Here is a 21921-nt window from a genome sequence, read left to right on the forward strand (position 1 = left end):
AATATTTTAAACTGTTAAATAGTGACATTAAATTGTTCATAATAAATTAGAAACCAATATTGAAATAAACCCAAAATTTAGAGATGGAATAAATATCTATTTATATACTTAAAAATATGCCTATAGATGTTTTTGTTTTCTGAATCACCTTTCTGTTGATAAACAACTTTCTAGTTTGGTATATACTCCAAATCCCCTTTGTAAAGAGTTCAAAACAGTTCATTGTTTATAGTTCAAATGCAATTTTTACTTAACAGAACGACCAACGCAAGTTTATATCAACAGCTATTGCAGTTATTGTAATTCACTTCCTTGAAGATGTTAGAAAAATAATACTTAGTACAGTTTACACATTAGCTTGGAAGTTAAACAAAACAAAACAAAAAAAAAGTAATCCCATCACAGAATGTGCTGGTTCTGAGAGAAGCAATTGTTTTGATATTTGTTGCACTAGTGGAAATTTTAATGAGTTTTGGAAGTAATTTATCTTTCAGTGAATATGATTCTTTCTATAGGGGTAAGTGTGTATAGTAAGGGGCCTAAAGAACTTTGGTATTTTTAAGATACATATTTGATATTAGAAATTATCTCAGCCAGTTCTTAGGCCTTTATTTTTTCCTCATCAAGTGTACTACAAGAAGCAGTTATGAAAGTAGCAATAGTATGGTTTTGTTGTATGGTATAACAAGGATTTCTAGCACTTAAGTTATGTAAGGGGTAGAGAGCTTGTTTTTTCTTAAATAGCATTGAAATCTACAGCTCTGATGGCTTGGTGATTGAATGGAAAAGTGAGTAGGTGTCTTAGTTTTCTATTCTGTTGTAATAAGGTACTCTGACAAAAGCAACATAAGGCTAATATCCACTTATCAGTGAGTGCATTCCATGTGTGTTCTTTTGTGATTGGGTTACCTCATTCAGGATGATATTTTCTAGTTCCATCCATTTGCCTAAGAATTTTATGAATTCATTATTTTTAATAGCTCCATTGTGTAAATGTACCACATTTTCGGTATCCATTCCTCTGTTGAAGGACATCTGGGTTCTTTCCAGCTTTTGGCTATTATAAATAAGGCTGCTATGAAAATAGTGGAGTATGTGTCCTTGTTAAATGTTGGAGCATATTTTGGGTATATGCCCAGGAGTGGTATAGCTGGGTCCTCAGGTAATGCTATGTCCAATTTTCTGAGGAACCACCAGACTGATTTCCAGAGTGGTTGAACCAGCTTGCAATCCCACCAACAATGGAGGAGTGTTCCTCTTTCTCCACATCCTTGCTAGCACCTACTATCACCTGAGTTTTTGATCTTAGCCATTCTGACTGGTGTGAGGTAGAATCTCAGGGTTGTTTTGATTTACATTTCCCTGATGACTAAGGATGTTAAAATTTTCTTTAGGTGCTTTTCAGCCATTCAAGTTCCTCATTTGAGGATTCTTTGTTTAGCTCTGTACCCCATTTTTAATAGGATTATTTGGTTGTCTGGAGTCTAGTTTCTTGAGTTCTTTGTATATATTGGATATTAGCCCTCTATCAGATGTAGGATTGGTAAAGATCTTTTCCCAATCTGTTGGTTACCATTTTGTTTTATTGACAGTGTTCTTGACTTTATAGAAGCTTTGCAATTTTATGAGGTCCCATTTGTCAATTCTTGATCTTAGAGCATAAGCCATTGGTGTTCTGTTCAGGAACTTTCCCCCTGTACCCAAGTATTCAAAGTTCTTCCCCACCTGATCTTCTATTAGTTTCACTGTATCTGGTTTTATCTGAAGGTCCTTTATCCACTTGGACTTGAGCTTTGTTCAAGGGGATAAGAATGGACTGATTTGCATTCTTCTACTTGCTGACCTCCAGTTGAACCAGCACCATTTGTTGAAAATGCTGTCCTTTTTCCATTGGACGGTTTTAGCTCCTTTGTCAAAGACCAAGTGACCATAGGTGTGTGGGTTTATTTCTGGGTCTTCAATTCTATTCCATTGATCTTCCTGCCTGTCTCTGTACCAATACCATGCAGTTTTTATCACTATTGCCCTGTAGTACAGCTTGAGGTCAGGGATGGTGATTCCCCCAGAAGTTCTTTTATTGTTGAGAATAGTTTTCACTATCCTGGATTTTTTGTTATTCCAAATGAATTTGCAAATTGCTCTTTCTATCTCTATGAAGAATTGATTTAGAATCTTGATGGGGATTGCATTGAATCTGTAGATTGCTTTTGGCAAGATGACCATTTTTACTATATTAATTCTGCCAATCCATGAGCATGGAAGATCTTTCCATCTTCTGAGATCTTCTTCAATTTCTTCAGAGATTTGAAGTTTTTATCATACAGAAAGATGATAAGCTTGGTTAGATTCACACCATGGTGTTTTATATTATTTGTGACTATTGTGAAGGGTGTCATTTCCCTAATTTCTTTCTCAGCCTGCTTAACCTCTAAGTAGAGGAAGACTACTGATCATGGGGTTCCCAATGGAGAAGTTAGAAGACTGAAGGAGCTGAAGGGGTTTGCGGCCCCATGGGGAGAGAAATAATACCAACCAACCAGAGCTCCTAGGGTTTAAACCACCAGCCTGGGAGCCCATAGGGAGAGACCCATGGCTCCAGCTGTATATGTAGGGGAGGCTGGCCTTGTTGCACAAATATGGGAGAGGAAGTCCTTGGTCCCGTGAAGGCTGGATGCACCAGTGTGGAGCAATTTGTGGGCGGGGTGGTGGGAGTGGTGGGTGGTTGGGGGCACATCCTCATAGAAGCAGGAGGAAGGGGGATGGGATAGGGAGTTCCTGGGGGGGGGGAGGAGAATGGGGTAAGGGGATAACATCTGAAATGTAAATAAAGTATCCAATAAAAAATCAATTTAAAAAAATGAAAAGCAGTAATGTGATAACTATATTGTAAAATAATGTTTATATTATTTTTAATGTTATAAAATTAAAATTGAGAATTTATTTTGAAATTTAAAAAATTATGCAAGTTAGGTTAGGAATAGTCAGATACAAACCAGTGAACTGTCCCTCAAAATGAGCTTTTGGTTGGTTGGTTGGTTGGTTGAGTTTTATACTGTATTTAATAGACTGGTGTGTATCTAAAACATGTATGTCCAAATAACTGCATACTTGAAATAAAATTCTGTATCTGAAAAGGGGGTGGGGGGGAAAGCAACTTAAGGGAGAAAGAGTTTATCTAAGCTTATAGTTCTCAAGGGATAGAATCAATCACGATGGTGAAAGCATGGCTCCAGACCATGAGGCCTTCGATCAGCTTGTCTCAGCTGACAGGAAACAGGACATAGAGCAGGGTATAAAACCTCAAAGCCCACCCCAGTGACCGTTGCCTCTAGTAAGTCTCCAACTCCTGTAGATCCCATAACTTTCCAAAAAGCACCACCAGATGGCAACAAAATGATGAAACACAGGAGCCAAAGGTGAAACATTGCACATTACAACAACAGCAAGTGTTCTTGCAGAGATTTAAGATTGATGATTCAAACAATTTTGGTTAGTATCCTTTTTCTGTTTTTCATATTGTATATTTATGAGATCAACCATAGAATTTAGTGACTTGAAAAAAGAAAGGGATGAAATGACATGGAAAGAATGCTAGTCTTAAGATGCAATGACTTGGTCTTCAGCCCTTTCGTGTTAGTTTCCTACTTTATAAAACACAGTTCAGGTGAGATAAAATGAAAGAGTTAATTCAAATGGCCCCTGGTTTATAATGCTTTTACTTATTTTTTTCTTCAGTAGTGTGAAAGTCATACACATAGTTGCATCTGCATTTCAAGTGATCTTCCTGGGCTAGTCACACTATAACTATTCCATTTCCAAGCAGGGGCAACAGGTTACAGCTCCCAGTAATTCAGGAGATCCTGCCACCAAACAACTGATATTCTACATATAGCACTGACTTGCTGAACTATGATAGTAAGTAGATCAGGATGTTTTAAACCCATGGTGAGTGTATCAGGATATAACTCCACTGTAAAAGCACATCTGTATTTAAAAGTTAGATAATTCTAGATCTTGACAAGAGCATGGTAGTAGTTTTATTAGTTACAATTATAAATTGTTAAGATCTCAGGTTTCACAGGAAGTACATCACTTTTAACAAAATGAAATTTTAGTAGTACAAAAATCACAAGAAATTAGAAATGCGATGGATACATTTAGATGCCTCAGTGAAATTTTAAGCAAAACAAAACAAATTTAATTTAGTAAAAATATATGCACAGGATTTCCAACCAAGAACATCTTAATTCCAGTCTTTTCTAAAGTGTTGAGCTATTTTTTCAAAATACACAAATTTTACCTGCATCTAGCCAGAGTATACAGCTGTGAAAACGGTAGCTACATAAAGACCCCAACTTGAGATCCAGCAGACCAGAAGTACTGTAGTTTGAACTGGATTGACTTTACACCTACGTGTATATAGAGAAGGAAGCAACTAAAAAATTAGACTTTGAAGATTTGCATTCTTTACACAGTTCCATTCCTACAGAACTCAAAGTTCAGTGTCTTGTCTAGTCATTGAACTCTAATCACAATTTCATTGACCATGATATAAACATATAGGATCATTTGGTCTGAATTTTGTAAGGTCTGAATATTTTCACTAGTTAGCAATGCAGTGTGTATAATGGGAAGCTGTAGTTACTGCAAACAACTTAAAGGGTGAGCGTTTTATATCTTATAATTTACTCCTTTTATTCATACAGCTTTGTGACGTCAACATGGTAAATAAGACCCAAGCAGTGACAATTCTCTGTCTCATTGGCTGAAACAATTTGTGGAAACCACCTAGACTATGTTCATCCCAAATAGCATCAGGCATTTTAAAGGCAGTGTCTCAAAATCTAAGTTGTATTTTGGAATGATCTGGAATGTTCCAGCCTTTAACATCTGTTAGCCATTGTTTCACTGCTGTAACTAAACATGTATTTATCTCCTTCTTACCTCTACCCATCCTTCAAAGTCCAGATATTTTTCTGAAGTATAAGGTAAGTTCAGAAAGTGGCTTTGTGACTTTTTCTTGATTCTGCACCAATGATAATTTTATATTACTAGATGAGTATTTTATACTCTATATTACATATACTAGTAGTTTTTAATGTGTGTTTCAAAATGAAATGTATATAAGATGCATATATTTATATTTATTTTTTAAAAAAATAGCTGCAAAAGCTTCCTCTTCATCTTGGGAAAAATTGCCCACTTCAGAGGATCCTATTCTGTACAATATTAATTTAAAAAGGACTATAAAAGCTACATTAGCATACCTAGTTGTAATTATTCTGATGCAACCAATGGCTTAAGCTTTTGAACTGCTTACGTGTATATATACATCCTAGTAACTATTTTCTGAGATCAATTAAAATAATGTCTAATTTTAAAATTACAAGTTACTTGGTTTAAAGTAACATAAGTAGAAAATGAAGGTAGTATATAATTTTTCAGAGCTCATTTATAGGAATGGGCTCGTCATGATAGGAAAGTTGCAGTAACTGGCTTCATAACAGTTTTTCCTCGGGAGCTAACTCAAGGACTGATTTTCCTGGCACAGATTTTCCAAAGGTCAGACAGGAAGCTTCACTCCTAGGGCCACATCAGTGGACAAAACTTCTCCTGCATCTAATTACTAATTTCAGCCAGAAAAGCATATCTGTGCTATTTATATAATCCTTCATTTTGTGTAAAACATCAAAGCTTGGTGTGTGGGTGTGCAGGCGTGCAGGTGTACACAGCCAGGAATAAACTATGCCTCTTTGGACATTTTCATAGTGTCCTTAAGTATCAACTTCGGATTTCTTTTTGCTTAACTTTAGGCCAACAAATTCATGCTTTAAAATTGAATTTAAAGAGCAATTATTCTTTTAAAGTCTCTAATATCTTTTAGAAAGTCTTTTGTTGCCCTACTTAAAAATGAAAACATTTTATGCAAAATCAATGTCATGACAACTTTATAAAACAACTTTAATGCACTTAGTAGTAGTATAAACTGTTTCTTTCATATAAGAATCCTACTTCTGCTTTGGGGAGCAGATATGGTATCCAGTCCGCTACCCTGGAAGAAATAGAACTCTTTATTTTGTTATAGATATTGCTCAGTAATAAATGTAACCACATATATATGTATATATATGATTATCATATATATCATATATTATATTATATATATTATATAATATATATATTGAGTGTATCAAATCAAAGTAACAAATTTTAAAACATGTCATTAGGATCTTATGGGCAATTAAAATTCACTGTAATTATAAGGATTAACCACTAAAAATCAAACAAAATAAGAAGTCTCACTGCTCTATGATCCTAAACACACTCTGTTTCTTGGTAGTAGTCAGCATGGTTTTACTTCAAGAATCCCTCTGTTGTCCTCATTAGACTACACTTTGCATGGCCGGGTACTGCATTGAATTGCACTGTGCTAAAACCCTCAAAGTTATCAGAGTTCCTGATAAACAGCAGCTATTTGATAATGCTTTGATAATGCTGACCAAGTAAACACATGCCAGACATTTTGGCCTTCATAAAATTCTCTATAGAGTTGTCCCCAACAACTTTAGTTGTCCTTCCTTCCTTCGGAGCAATCGCCCTGGTTCATTTCATCCCCACGTCTGTCCCACTAATTTATCTGTTTTAATCCAATAACGTCTTGACCGAATATGCCTGAAGTTTTGGAGGACCGTTCTCAGAGGAGTAGCCACATTTAAAGCACAATGCCCTACCATGGTGTTACAGCTAATTCAGTCCTCCGCACCTTGTCTGAGTACAAACTGGCCGCTGAAAGTATTTACATCTTGGCTCTGAAGAATGTACACTGCTCACGTATTTCTAAATCAGAGTGATCCAAAAAATGTTTCTTCATTAAAGCCTCAGCAGAAATCATTTATGACAGCTTTAAAACCATTACACTTTCATAATGCTTAATCACAATAATAAATGTACAAATAGTGAATTTTGACTCTTCATTCTTCTCTCCCAGGCTCATGTGGAAGTCTATGTAAGCCCTTAATTTTGAAAAGCTGTTAAATATTGAAATGTGAATCTGAGAGAAGTCTGATTTCCTCAGGTCCATTGTTGACATCACTCTTTTGCACTCAAGCAGTATGCAATGTAGTCAGTCGGAAGAGACCTTGGAACCATAATGCTTGTGTATGACCCCTCCCCCACTTGCCAGCAGTGTTTACTCTTTATGTTGCATTAAATCATGATATGGAAATTATTTAAAGCAATGTACTTCATGGAGTACACATTTAGTAAGTTTTGGATATTATTAATATCTTGTGTTTTCCTTTTAATTATAAATGTATTTTAAAATGGAACCCTATATTAAAGACTTCTAATTCCCTGTTATTTTTCTGTGTAATTAGTTTATTATGTGACTTAATACATGTATATATAATCTGTATTTTACTCCATCCTGTATAAGCTGCAGAATATATTATGTGCATATGTAAATATATATGTGCAAATAAGAAATGTGGAAAAATATGTTTAAGGCAAAGTACAGATAAAATATTACAATGAAGTGAAAAACCTTACTCTTAGATCCACTCTTTGGTGATGATTAAAAAAAAAAAAAACAAAAAAACCATAGCTTTTCAAAAGACTTCTACCTTTAAATATGTAGTCATTGCCTAGGCTGTTTTACTGTGCTGTTTTTGTTGGTAGTTTTTCTGTTAACAATTATTCTTTGCACATTAATGTAATTGTCAAATTTGGAAGCAAGATTGTCCTCAAAACGTGATACACTGTTCATGCAGTTTGGAGGTTTCTTTGTTTTCTGGATTGAAACTTCAGTGTCGGTTTTATGAGGTAGTCAGTAAGCAACTTGCAGGGAAATGTTGCTTTTTTTTCTTAAGCATACGTCATCCTCCCAAGGTAGTTAGCTGGTACATACCCCTTCTGACCTTGTGCTTCAGCTAACCACCACTCTTTATTCCCACTTAGATCACAGAATCTAAGTATATGGACTCGCTGGTACTCTTGAAGGCTGAGTTCATGGTCACTCCGTGCTTGGAAAGCATGGACTGCATAGAAAATCTATACCAAAAACAAAAAGACATAATTGGTAGCAGAACCTAAGACTTTGGAGAAACTTAACACGCTTTCACCTTTAAGAAGCACTGCTAAGGAGTTATTGGTTTTACAGTCACACAGTCCAGCTCTTCACGATGGATTTAATAGGATATGGCTTAGATAGGAAAGGAAGCAGGTATTTGTTTTCTATGGGAAGGAGTGTAGATTGTCCATGCTTGAAGGCGCTTTGGCAGTTTCTGTAAAATGCTTTTGATTGCTAATTCTTTGAATCAATCTCTTAATAATCTCTTCCATAGAAACAGAAACACTGACAGACAGATGTCTCTACAACAAAATTTCTGTATGTATAACAAAAAGTGGGAGAGGTATGGGAACGTGCTGAAGGGTTAGAAAAAGTGAATTAAAGACAGTCTTATTAAGTAAATTTGTAGTCATTTAGATAGCATTTTATGAGAATAACAATATAGAAAATATTCATGTTAAGTATTTTTTTTTTGAAATGTAAAATTACAGGCTGGAAGATGGCTCAGTGGTTAAGAGAACATAACCTCTGCAAAGGACCCAACTGATGTCTCAGTACCCACTCATGAGTTTCACGATCAACTGCTAGAACTCAAGTTCCAAGGTATCCATGGCCTTTTCTAACTCTGTGGATAACTGCACTCACAAGCACACAGACATACATGTATAAAGTGAGATGAAAAACAGACACCTAGAATTACTAAATAATTTCTTGGATTGCTAGATATATAAGCACTTCTCATCATTCTTTCTAAGTTCTTTAATTTTCTAGATCTTAATAAGTACATTGAATAAAATTTATAACTTCACAAAATTAACTGACCTTGAAGAAACAAATAAAATATATTTCAATTAAAAATTTCTGTGACCTCAGAAAAAATATTCGATAGTTATTAGGTAAGTCTGAAGACCTCAAATTGCTGTTTAATTCATCTTCCAGTAAAATTATAAGACTGCTAATTTTTTAAAAAGTTTCTTTGTGATACAAAATTAAGCAACTAACGAACAACATTTATATAGTCATTTAATCAAACTTTGCAACAAATATTATCAGAAACCTTACAACTCAGCTGAAGAAATAACAAATACTGAGAAGACAAAGTAACAAACCCATAGAGCTGCCACCACTACCAAGCTACACATAAACAGGGTGGTACATTTTGAAGGTAGTCTTTCATAAGGGAGGGGTTGATAAAGAAGTTAGTATGTCGCATCCACAGAGGTGGATGCATGAAAGGAGATAGGAAAAAAAAAGGAGGGAAACTGAGGACAAGTAGATCAAGGTTCTATGAGGCAGGAGTTGATGTCACTAAGCAGGAAAGGAGACCAGACAGGATAGTGAGACTGTTGTTATGGAAATCTTAAACCATTCCTCACCTCAACAAAACTCTTAAAAGGAACCATATGGCTGAGATCTGAATGTTCCCCCTTTGATTCTAAACTTATAATAATGAGGTGAAAATTAGGAAGAAGTGATTAGGTCTTAAGACACTGCCTTCATGAATGGGACCTATTTTTATAAAAGCAGCACAAGACCTTTATCTCTTCTAAGTGAAAATCTACCCAAAAGGTGCTGCCCATTAACTACAAAGTTGACTTCATCAAACACCAAAAATGGTGTCTTGATCTCAACCTTCTGATCTCTACAACGGTGAGGATTTGTTTGCAAGACACTAAGAATATGGTATTTTGTTAATGGCAATGTGAATGGCTAAAGGTAGGCCTCACACCCCTCAAGTGGTCATATATATGCCATGCTACATGGTATGTTCAGATGTTTACTTGACCTAAAAGGTTTGGATATAGGGGATTGTGGTGCAAGCATGAAGCTAGAGTCTTAAAAATGGATTACTTTAAAAAAAATGGATTACTTTGTTTGAAAGTAGAGAAGAGAGCAGAATGGGGGAGCTATAAATTATTAATTAAATTTCAGCTGTAATAAATACTTTTTTTTTTTTTACAGAGCCTGTGATAGTTTATGTCACATGGGCTATAACCTCAATAACCTTCTCAGCTAAGAGTTAGAAACACTCTTAACCACAATGTTACCCAGTACTGCTAGGACTCACATCCTCACAGCTAACTCCCAATCCCGTGCTTGATCCCTTTCTTTTAGGCTTTTAGGAAGCAAATTCTTACACAGTGTATGCCTGGAGAAAGGGTCTGGAGTCTCTCAAATGTCACTACCATTTTGTAGTTAAAAGTGACAGTATGGATAGATCCACAAGATTAGTGTATGGTTAATTTGGTTTGCAAAAGAATACAGGAGTGCGATGTGCTAAATTATAGTCCCCAAAGAGTCTATAAGAGCTGGAATCAGCAGCTATAGCCATCTTTGTAATTTGAACCAATAATAAATATGCTTTCTCAGTGCAGGCATGGATTTTTCAGAAGGATAGCTTAGCTACTGTCCCATTTCTCAACACTAGGGCAGTCTTTCACTTGGGCACAAATTTCCTCAAAGGGAAAATAAATTTCCATTATATATATATTTATTGTTATAATATGTGTTTTATTGATGAGTTTTGAGATAGAGTATCACTATGCAACTATTGGCTGGTCACTATGTAAATTCACCTTGAATTCATAGAGATCTACTTGCCTCTGAGTCTAGAGGGTTGGAATTAAAAATGTGCAACCATGCCTGGCTTAAAATATATATTTGAAACAAATATAAATTCCCATGAGACCACAAATTTAAAATTCTAAATTATATGACACTTTTAGATTTTCACGATCCAAACTTATTTTAGATCAGTACTTTCCGGTTCTCATATTGCATGCTAACTAAAGGTATATTTTATATACTTAAAATGGAATTAAGTCTGCTTTGAAAGAAGAGCAGTTTCTCTGGTCTTCTAAATCCTTTTATGTCTTTTGTTGTTAGAAGAAAAATTAAAAGTTTTCAATTGACGTGAATTGAAGAGTTGTGAAAATTTCTCATTTTCAAATCTCAGTATACGATTTTCTAACTTTAAATGTGCATATGCTTTTTCCAGAAACATTAGTTAAAATGTTATTAATATGAATTGTAATTGTGCATTTCTTTTTTCTGATTTTTAAAATGTTTCACTGTTTGCTCCTTTGCCCATTGTAAATCTGCATTTCATTTTATTTATGATAACCTGGCCATACAGCTCAGCTCTCCACGCACTTGATTTAACACCACCTATATCATGACTCATCCACAGATTATTACCCATAAGCATCGTGCTGTTCCCTGTGGCATCATTGCCACCTCTGCAGCCTCCTACTCTGTATATTCCTGCATTTAATTTTTATTTCATAACTTCATTGCATTGTACAATCTCATTTTATTGATTTTATCCCAATTCTCCAGCTATGAGCAATAAAACTCATAATGTATTTTAATTTTCTTTTCCAAAACTAAATAGCTTTTAAACCAGCATTCACTATATTAGTTCCAAAGCCAAAGTGATTACATTGCATGAAAAAAAAAATACCCATTCTTTTCTCTCACCCTACAGAAGCAAGCTTTTATTTTCTTCATTCAATGATTATATATTTTCACCAGTAAGTATGTTTTTTATGAAATAATCTGGGGATTTAATAAAAATATTTTAAGAGGTTTAAACATGAGGGTTTAAGAAAAGAGTGTTTCTCAGACACTAAAACACACCTGGGAGCCTGGATATGGATTCCCTAAGAGAGTTCACATTGTTTTATATTTATATAAATATATATATAAACATATATGTACATATATAATGTACATATACATATATATGTACATTATAATGTACATATACATATATAATGTACATATACATATATATGTACATTATAATGTACATATACATATATATGTACATTATAATGTACATATACATATATATGTACATTATAATGTACATATATAATGTACATATACATATATATATGTACATATATATATACATGAATGAATGGTTTGGGTGAGTTTGAAACTATTATCATAAAAGGATAGTCAAGAAACCAAATCACAGCACAGGGTGCCTCCTGAGGCATTTTTGATATGGTTATAACTGATAAGAACAAAGGAAAACCACAAGCATGCTGGGAGGAAGGGTATCTTCAGTATAAACAAATAGTTTTTAAGGAAAACATTTCAAAAATAAATAAAGAAAGTTAAGTAAATGCTGTAACTGTCTTTTATTATTTTTTTTCTCCACCTTGTCCTCCCTCACTTCATCTTTGTTCAGAGATAATAATAAAAATAAAATTATATATTTCTGCAATCTATTTTACCCTTCAGAACATCATAAAAATACTTAAATACCTTAGGATTAGCTTGTTAGATTATTGGTGAACTTGCAAACACACAGTATATTCAACATGTGGTACCATTATCCTAAGTGATTATAAAATATAAAGGCAAAGACCAGATCACAAGCTTGAAAAAAACCACAAACTTGTCTAAAAATGTGCTTGTAATTGTACCTTATAGAAAAGACCACATGCAAAGAAGCCCATTTCCAAAATAATTGAGGAAACTCACTGCGGTAGTATAGATGAAAACGGCCTCTTTAGGCACATATGTTTGAATAATAGGTCTCCAGTTAGTGGAATTGTTTGGGAAGGACTAAGAAGCGTGGCCTTGTTCAGGAGGTTTGTCACAAAAGCCCATGACATCCCTACTTAGGATGGTCATGGGCTCTAACATTTTAAAAATGTAAGATGCAAATACACTCTTTCTTCTCTAAGTTGCCTAGGTCATGGTATATTATCACAGCAATAGAAAGGTACTAAGACACCCTTCAAAGCCGTTCATAGGCTCTCCTCATCCTTCAGATCCAGGTTAAAGACTTGGATCAAATATGGAAGTCCCAGAGCAGATACAGCATTAACCAGTCTCCAGTGGTCTATACCTCAGTAAGTCTCAAAGCCTCAGAGATTCCCCCCAAATATCAGATAGAAGCTAAGTCTGCCCATTCATTTGCCCATGTCAGGGTTCATTTAAATTCTCAACAAGACTATAGGACGGCCTACAATTCCTCTTAGGATGCACTTCTGCAAGTCTGGAGGATGACAGAAAGTATCACCACTGTAGGAAAGACAGAGCAAGAAACAGTGGAACCAAGCAATGCCCAGCTAAGCAGTACAGACTACAGCTGATTTTTTAAAGTTTAAATAGCTATTCAAAAAACTTCTATTGGGACACATCAGATATGGAGATTTGACAAAGATATAATTTTCAATCATTTTCAGTCACTTATCTGGACCTCTGTGCTATATCATTCTCTTAAATTTGGCCCATAAATATAAGTATTCGCACACTGCCTGAGAGCTCATGGAGTGGAAATACCAGCCTGTGGAAAACATGAAACTAGAATCTTTTCTCCTTATTTCCAAGAATGAAAAGCAGATGCATGAGGAGACTGAAAACCACCCGAAGGCTCATATGCCTTTGTTGTCAATGTTAAGGCATGAAAGAACTTGCTGCCTCCTGCCTCTCATCTTTTCCTCTCTCTTTCTGCTGGAGTTCCCACGGGGGTCACTTCTTTTTGCTGTAATTGAACTGGGGCATACTCTATGCTTGCAATAGGGAGACCCTCAATGTGAATGAAATCATTTTGATCTAAGGGAAGTAATCAGAGATCCCATGTGACCACTGATCCAAGATGTGCTTCTCAATCCAGTTTATTTAGTAATAATGCTAGCGTTTATGCAAGACCAGTTGTCTATGTTAACTATGTTAACTTGTATCCATACTCAAAGTAAACAGAGAACAAATAGGATTTTTTTAAAAGGTATTTTCTATTTTGAGACAGAGAAAATTTCCTCCCTTCGTCTCCCCTCTTATTAAAGAAAGCATGTAGCATCAATTCACTTGAAAAATGATTTGGTATTTCCTCTAAAAGTAAAGCATGTATTTACCATGCCAGGGTGGAAATCCATTCCTGGATATCTGTTTAAGAGAAGTGAAGTCCACACAGATACAAACATTAATGTCTCTAGAGACATTATTCTCAATAGCATCAAAATAGATATTGCCTAAGTGTATTAACTGGCAAATTGTTAAAATGCTGTATCTATGTCATGGAATACTATTAGGTAGTTAAAAAGATGCAAAATACATATATTTACAGCAAGGATGAATATTAAACACATGCTGACAGAAAAAAAGCCAGCTACAAAACACCATATACAATTCCATCCATGTGAAATATACAGAAAAGGTGTAATAAAGAAATGCAAAATAGATTAGTGATTTTCAGAAGCTGAATGTGGGAAAAAGCAGGGACTGCAAATGAATCTAAACTTTGGGCATGAAAGAATTGTTCTAAAATTGGTTTGCACAATTTATACTAAATATACTGTAGCCATACTAAAAGTTGTTGGACTTCACATCTAAAATAAGTGAATTCTATAGCATATAAATAAGAGTTAAATAATGCAATAGAAGGCAGTGTGGCAAGCTCTGTAATATATCTATTAATTTTCCTTACAAATGTATTTGTAATAGCATAGAAAAAGAGATGAAGAATACTCCTGGAATTACCATTTTACACTTTTAAATACAAAATATTTTCAGCATCTTTGACTGGATTAGTAATTATGTATATGACTTATTCTATAAAATGGGTGTGACAGTATATGCTCATGGTTATACCACTTAGGAGACTGAGGTGATAGGCCAGCCTGGCTGTATTCATGAGATTATGCCTCAGCTAAACACAAACATTTTAAAATACTTCAGAGAATTGCTTTAAGGAATAAATTAGCTATATAACTAGAGTGGTGTTTAAGTGTTAAAAAGGGAACACATATAACATGTTTTGTGTATATATTTATATATGCATAAAATATATCTGAAAGACATGATGTCCAAGGGGGAAAGAAATAAAGAGCTTGCATTTAGTTTATGTATATCATCCCATTTCCACCTTCTGAAAATAAAATGTATTACCCCAATGGAAAAGAAATTTAGGCTAATAGAAATTACTGTGTTAAAAAGGTGGAAAATTAGGTGGTCACTATTTGGAGATTAATAGTTGAAAATACTGAAACTTTATGAGGTAGCAAAAATGAATATTACATTATAATTAGCTTACCGATTTATGAAGGAGCTATGCCAGTGATCTTTGCATTGACGCAACTAGCAAAAGGCAAGTGGGAAAGCTTTCATGGTTAGCAAATGGTATTAATAAGTGTCCAAGTCCTCCCCAGTTCAACGAAGACATTGCTTCTAACGCAGTGCTTCTCATCCTTCCTAATGATGTGACCCTTTAATACAGTTCCTCATGTGGTGTCATCCTTCCTAATGATGTGACCCTTTAATAACAGTTCCTCATGTGGTGTCATCCTTTCTAATGATGTGACCCTTTAATACAGTTCCTCATGGGGTGACCCCCCCAACGATAAAACTATTTTTGTTTCATGACTTCATTACTTCGTGACTGTAATTTTGCTACTGTTATGAACCGTAGTGTAAATATTGGAGTTTTTCGATGGTTTTAGGCGACCCCTGGAAAAGGGTCATTAGACCCCACACACACACACACAAAGGGTCGTGACCCACAGGTTAAGAAACACTGTTCTCGCTGATTCAGTGATAAATGCCTACCTGATATTGATAATCACAACTAAGCTGCCTTTTTCCAGTGGTGGAGTGTTAAAAAAAGAACTTCCTGACCACCCTGAATATTTACCAATAGAGTAGTGACTGCTATGATTTGGATGCCTATTCTGTGTCAAGAGTTCGGCATACGCATCATTTCTAGTGATCACAACATCTCTGCAGTATAGGAATTTTTTTCTTTTCTGTTTTGAAAGAAAAGGGTTTAGAGAATTAAATTCTTTGCTCAACAGTCCACAGATGGTACGTGCTAATTGGCCTAGGTCTTCTCAGTGTCAAAGCTGGTACTTTCCCTATCTGTATTTCAGCTCAACGTGAGCAGTTAGAGATCTGTTCGTTTGATTGGCCAAGCAACATTACATCGAGGCTTAAAGTCTTACCTGCTCATCTATCTCTTGAAAACTATCAACATCAGCACCATTTGTTTCAAACTTCCCACAAGAGCCACTAAGAGATGAGCTGCTGTCGCTTATGCTGACTCTGTCACCAGCCGGCCGGCAAGACACAAAGAGACTGATGTTCTCAAAATCGTCGTCACAGAATCTGTTCTCTGCATCCACCTTCTGCTCTTTCCCTGGGTTGTAGGGCTTTAGGAAGGAGGAATACACGTAGCCTTTTACAACTGGTAGAAAGAAACAGAAAGCACCAGGGTTATGCGAGGACCATCCCCAAATACGCAGAGACTCCTGGGAAATTCTGAGACACTTACATCCGGTGTCAACAAACCACCTGCTTGTGCTCCCCAGAGGATCTTTTTGTTCCAGGACCGCTACCAATTCCCCTTCTAGAAGATTGATGTCATGTTCTTGGGTGGCATTACACTTGCGCTTAGCTCGGTAGAGTTCCTCTGCTCCATATGTGGACAAAAGCTTGGAGCGGTGAACGTCAGTTTGATGTGGCACTTCTGGCTGGGAAAAGTAAGAAGTCCTGATTCAGATGGACATACAGTGGAATCCTCATTGGGTCCATAAAGATTTTCCTTTAGAGAATTATTTCACTATATAAGTTATATATACCAATCTGGATATATGACAAGGCAGATGCTTGGGTCAGGCTGTTAGTATATTCGGCTGAGATTTTCAGTTTAAAAATCTCAAGTAAGCACATGAGGGCAGTGTTGTAAAGAAAGAAAATTCAATCAGGCATAAGAAGGCAGAGGCTCAGGGGCTGGCATGGTGGCTCAGAGGATAAAGGCAGCTGTCCCAAAGACCCACAGAGCAGAAGAGAACCATTCCCATAAGTTATCCTCTGGCCTCTGAATGTATCCCCCCCCCCCCGTGTGTGTGTGTGTGTGTGTGTGTGTGTGTGTGCTTGTACACACACACACACACACACACACTAATTAAATTACATTGAAAATTTCAAAGCAGGTTTAAAGATGACAGAGGCTCTAACAACTCCTGACTGTTGAGTGATATTTTACTATTTCCTATTTAATATCTTGCACAGTAAGGACTTTTGTAATGTAAATTGCCTATGTGCATCTGAGTAAACAAGGCAGGAGTCACTTTCCAAACTCTGACACTAAGTGACTCTGAAAACACACACACACACACACACACACACGCACACACAAACAAACCACTGTGTCTCTGGAGGCTGGGAATAAAGTGGGCTAGAAGTGAGGGGCTACACTGTATGATTTGTCTCTTTAAAACCCTAGTCAACAAATCTGAGTATCTGCTGTGTATCAAGCATGTTTGGCATGTTTGAGAACTGTCATGACTAAAACAGAAGCAAATATCACTTTCCTACAGAGTTTATAACATAAAAGGTAGGAACAGTAAAATAAGCAAAGAGCATGTTATTTGGATGGTGCAGGCAGCATGGCGATCCAGGTGCTACAATTTGGACAAGGCAAAGAGATGATGGCTTCACTGCCTCGGACAGTCTAAACTCACCAGAACCTGTGCAGGCTTCTTCTTTTCAAAGCTAAGTTTCCTCTCAATAAAGGTGGCACTGTTGTCCTTTACAAAATTCAAGTTGTGAACCTCTTCCAGCACTTGATTCTGAATCTCTGAGATGCCCAAGACTGGCAGTGGTACCTGTGGGAGAAATGGTGTGGTATTTTCAGATATCCAGTCACACTGGCTATTGACTCTGCTGGGGTTGTGGTGATGGTGGTGATGATGGGGATAAGACAGAGCCGCCATGAAGAATCAGGACAACTCGACAGCTTCTGTAAAGATGGGCAATCTAATATTACTGAAGTCCCACAAAATGATAGGGGTACTTTTTAAAGCTTCAACACTACACTTCAACACTACATAGGACAACAAAACAGGAAAGAAGCAAGAAAGACGCAGGAATAAAGTTCTGAAAGCTGTTGTGATATATATACATATATACATTATATACATTATATATACATATGCATATATACATATACACATATACATACATATACATGGGCAACAGAGAGAGATTAGAGGAAGCGGGATAAGGAGCAGTTAGGTGGAGGAGGGGTGAGGAATAGATTAACCAAAACTAAGGATATATTAGGAAACCTTTCAAAATCCCATTAGTTTGTAAGCTAACAGAAAATACAAATTTTTAAAAATGAGTTTGAGCAAAAGCATCCCATATCTGTGAACAACACTATGCCCAGAAGACATGAATCACTAAATGAAAATCTCAGAGCTAGGATTGGACCCGTCTCTGTGAGGTTTTGGTCAGAGAGACCCCAGAAACACCCAAAGCAATACAGGCTACTGCAGTTGCTCCTTGTGGCCTTTAATAGGTACATGGTACATGGTAAGTGAAGATACCATGGACACAAATAAATAAATCTTGAACTGACCAGGAAATTCTTCTTGATGGTTAGCTTTCATAACCCTGAAAGGTACCATACAAGCTGCTGGGAGAAAAAAAAAAACAATGGTATTGCCCAGTACTGGACCCACCCCCACTCCCACCCCACCATGCTACAATACTGACTTGCCAAGTAAGATGCACCTATTAGTGAAATAGTGGCAAGGCAAGAGGGTTTATTAGGTAACCAGCCATTCTCTTGATCATAGTTGAGGCCTACTCCATAGGAGGAAAATCATGCCTGTTACTGAAAACATGGTCAGAAAAACATAACTAGGAAAGTCATAGACCTGAGAAGAAAACCTATTTATGTTTTGCTAAGTGGTCACATTGTCAAACTGCCTCCTGATTTTTATGTTTATGTCTATAGATTTATGCTCCTTACAACCTTGGTGAAAGGAACTTCTTACTGTGAGGGTGGGTGTTAAACATGCAGAGATGCATTACTATTCAAAATGCTGAGAATAAGCCACTGTGATTGTGGATGGGACATCTGCATCAACCCTACCCACACCCAACGCTCAGAGAACGTTGTAGAAGAGGGACTGGAGAGAATATAAGAGGCTGAGGACTGGGAAGAGTGCTGTGAAATGCTGTCTTCGGGACATGACATTCTTGTTACACACATGAACCCACAGCCGCTGTGGTTAACTACACGAGGCATGCACAAGATCATGCCAGTGAAAAATTTCAGCATGGATTGGGGAGAAACTACTGAAGCCCCTCCCCATGTTGGAAGCTATTAACTGTTGGAGCAGAAAGAGTCTTCCAGTACTATATTGAATACGTAGGGAGAGAGTGGACAGCCTTGTCTAGTCCCTGATCTTAGTGGGATTGCTTCAAGTTTCTCTCCATTTAGTTTGATGCTAGCTACTGGTTTGCTGTATATTGCTTTTACTATGTTTAGGTATGGGCCTTGAATTCCTGATCTTTCCAAGACTTTTACCATGAATGGATGTTGAATTTTGTCAAATGCTTTTTCACCATCTAGTGAGATGATCATGTGTTTTTTTTTTCTTTGAGTTTGTTTATATAGTGGATTATATCAGTAGCCAAGAGATGGAAATAATCAGAATAGCAGCCATCAAGAGAGATGAGTGAATAGGCAGTATATTCTACACACTCACAGGGACACTATTAATACTTAGAGGAAAAACCTTGTTGCATGCGACATGGGAAACTAATAGTACTATACTAAGTAATATATGCCAGTCACAATGAGAAAAATGGTGATGTCTCTTACAGGAAGGATTCAGCATAGTTAAATAGAAACAGAAGAGTGAATGGTGGTTGAAAGGACCAGGGAAGGGCAATGGGGCATTTGTTATATTGATATACTTTCCACTTTGTAATGTGAAAGACTTCTGGCAGTCTCCTGTCCAACAGAGTAAGTTCTGAGTATACCTAACACATTGGAACTGTTCACTTAATATGATCCAAAGGACAATCGCTATCCGTTTACGACAAAAGATACACACTTCTCGTTGTAGTCACTTGAGAAAATGTAAGCAGGCAGGGATAAAGCAATTTGCCCAAGGTGATATGGTGATGGGTAGGTATTAAGACAAGGTCTCTTCCGTGCCAGAGTCTTCAACATTCAGCATTTGATCTTTTCAGAGTCTCATAGTCATGCAAGATATTATCAGGGAATGTGTGAAGGATGCACAGTGTCTGTCTGACTTCCTACAACTACTGCATGCGACCACAGTCACGTCAGAACACAACTGTGGAGGCACACATTGTAGAACAGAATCATTTTAATAAAGATCATTTTCCCCAGACTGATTTTACTTTACTATTTTAGTAATTTCTCAAAAACAAACACTCTCTTTTCTCTTCTACTACTGTAAAGTACATGGTGGAAGGTTTTTTTTTTTTTTTTTGTTATTTAAAAAAACCAGAAGGCATCTTTAAAACTATATGATTCAAGATGCATAAGGACATCTGTGCAACTTTACACTTAAATGACAACACACAAGGGCCACGCGCATGCACACTGTGAATGATGACTAACATTGATGTGGCCCAGGGTTAGGAGCATGCTCACCGTCTTGACTGTGGAATAAGCCTGCAGAGCCACCTGCATCAAGTCCCGGAGGAGGGTGGCAAAACTACACAGGCAGTTGAGCAGGATCTTCCTGGCAGCCTGGTTGAATGCCTGTAGCTCTTCCACAAGTTGGGCATTGAGGGCCTCATACTCTCTTTTGGCTAAGTCTGACTCAGTGGTTGCTGACCGTGGCAGGGAGCTATTATAGTCCAGCAGTTTGTCATAGCGTTTCTGGATGAGCTTCTGAGGCCCTGGGAATAAGGACAGCAAGGCTGACAGGGGGCTCAGGATGAGTCTCTGAGAGCGAGCTGCCTGCAAAAAATATATAGCTCCATTAGCAAGAAGATAGCCCACTCTATGACCAGCGCTGCTCGCAGTAGGCCTACCCTCTCTCCTCTAAAGCTCAAATAGAACAACACCCATTTATTTGAGAAGATACTCTCACTTTTAGGAGATCTGCCTACGCTTATTTATTCAGGCTTAAAGCAGCAATATGGAGCCTGAAGATGAGCGAGAAGAGAAGCCTGCTCTCTCTCCCGCACGGTAACTCTACTGTCTGCAGCTGCTGTGGGTGTGCAGTGGATGCCTCCCTCCTTTCTAACCGCAGAGCCAAGCTGAAGTCTCATATCACATCAGGGCCAGGGAAATGCCAGTGTGTGACAGTGACTGACCGAATTCAGCACCTTCACCTCTTGCTGTCAGTGAAATGGACACAAACTGTCTAAGGAGACAATCCATCTCACTCTTCCACATTGGTTCAAACCTAGTTTTTAATCTCAAGATTTGTGCTTTGGATGGAATTGTGTTCCCCATGCAAACATTGATTCTTTACGTGTATATCTTACTCCTGAGGTAGACATGGTCAGAAGTAAATGTATTTATATATATCAGAGGGTTGAGGGCTGCTGACTTGTTGTCTGAAACTGTGGGTTTCTGAAACATTAATGAAAAATTTTGCCAGCACTCAAAGAGTCCTAGATTTAATTTCTTTTCTTCTTGTGTCTGTTCCCTGTATTCTGAAATGCACTTTTATCCTATGTCTGATGGTCACCAGCCTTACACTACATCATACATATTATAGTAATCTGGAAATAGTTTTATCTTTTGTGACCTCAATGATATTCCAAGAAACCCAAGCAACATGCTGTATTAATTAATGTAAATGCTTTCCAATAATTTTGTCTGAACTCATGGTAAATTTAAAAAGGAGGGAACTCCATCTGTTAGTGGCACCTGTGATAGCCAACACAAATTAGATTTGATTTTAGTTTATGAAATAATCAATAGATACCAGCCTACTATTTAATGAGCCCCCAGACTAAGCAAAGAATGCTTTTACTGTGTCTTGGATAAGTCACTGTGTTTATTACTTGCCTGGGAGCCACAAGTTACTAATTTTATGATTATGCTTTGGTTG

The 21921-nt window shown here is 36.8% G+C and overlaps 1 protein-coding gene across 1 annotated transcript in view; it reads right to left on the reverse strand.

Annotated features, from left to right (window-relative positions):
- Nucleotides 1–4014: 4014 nt before the first annotated feature.
- Arhgef38 (Rho guanine nucleotide exchange factor 38) overlaps nt 4015–21921 on the reverse strand; it is a 121459-nt gene continuing 103552 nt past the window's right edge. Inside the window, 5 exon segments of the mRNA XM_034501367.2 lie at nt 4015–8049; nt 16027–16268; nt 16356–16554; nt 17548–17691; nt 20505–20816. Of these exon segments, the coding sequence (XP_034357258.1) occupies nt 7864–8049; nt 16027–16268; nt 16356–16554; nt 17548–17691; nt 20505–20816 (1083 nt within the window). The 3' untranslated portion in view covers nt 4015–7863.

Source organism: Arvicanthis niloticus, chromosome 4 (assembly GCF_011762505.2).
Source record: "Arvicanthis niloticus isolate mArvNil1 chromosome 4, mArvNil1.pat.X, whole genome shotgun sequence".
Taxonomy (NCBI): Eukaryota; Metazoa; Chordata; class Mammalia; order Rodentia; family Muridae; genus Arvicanthis; species Arvicanthis niloticus.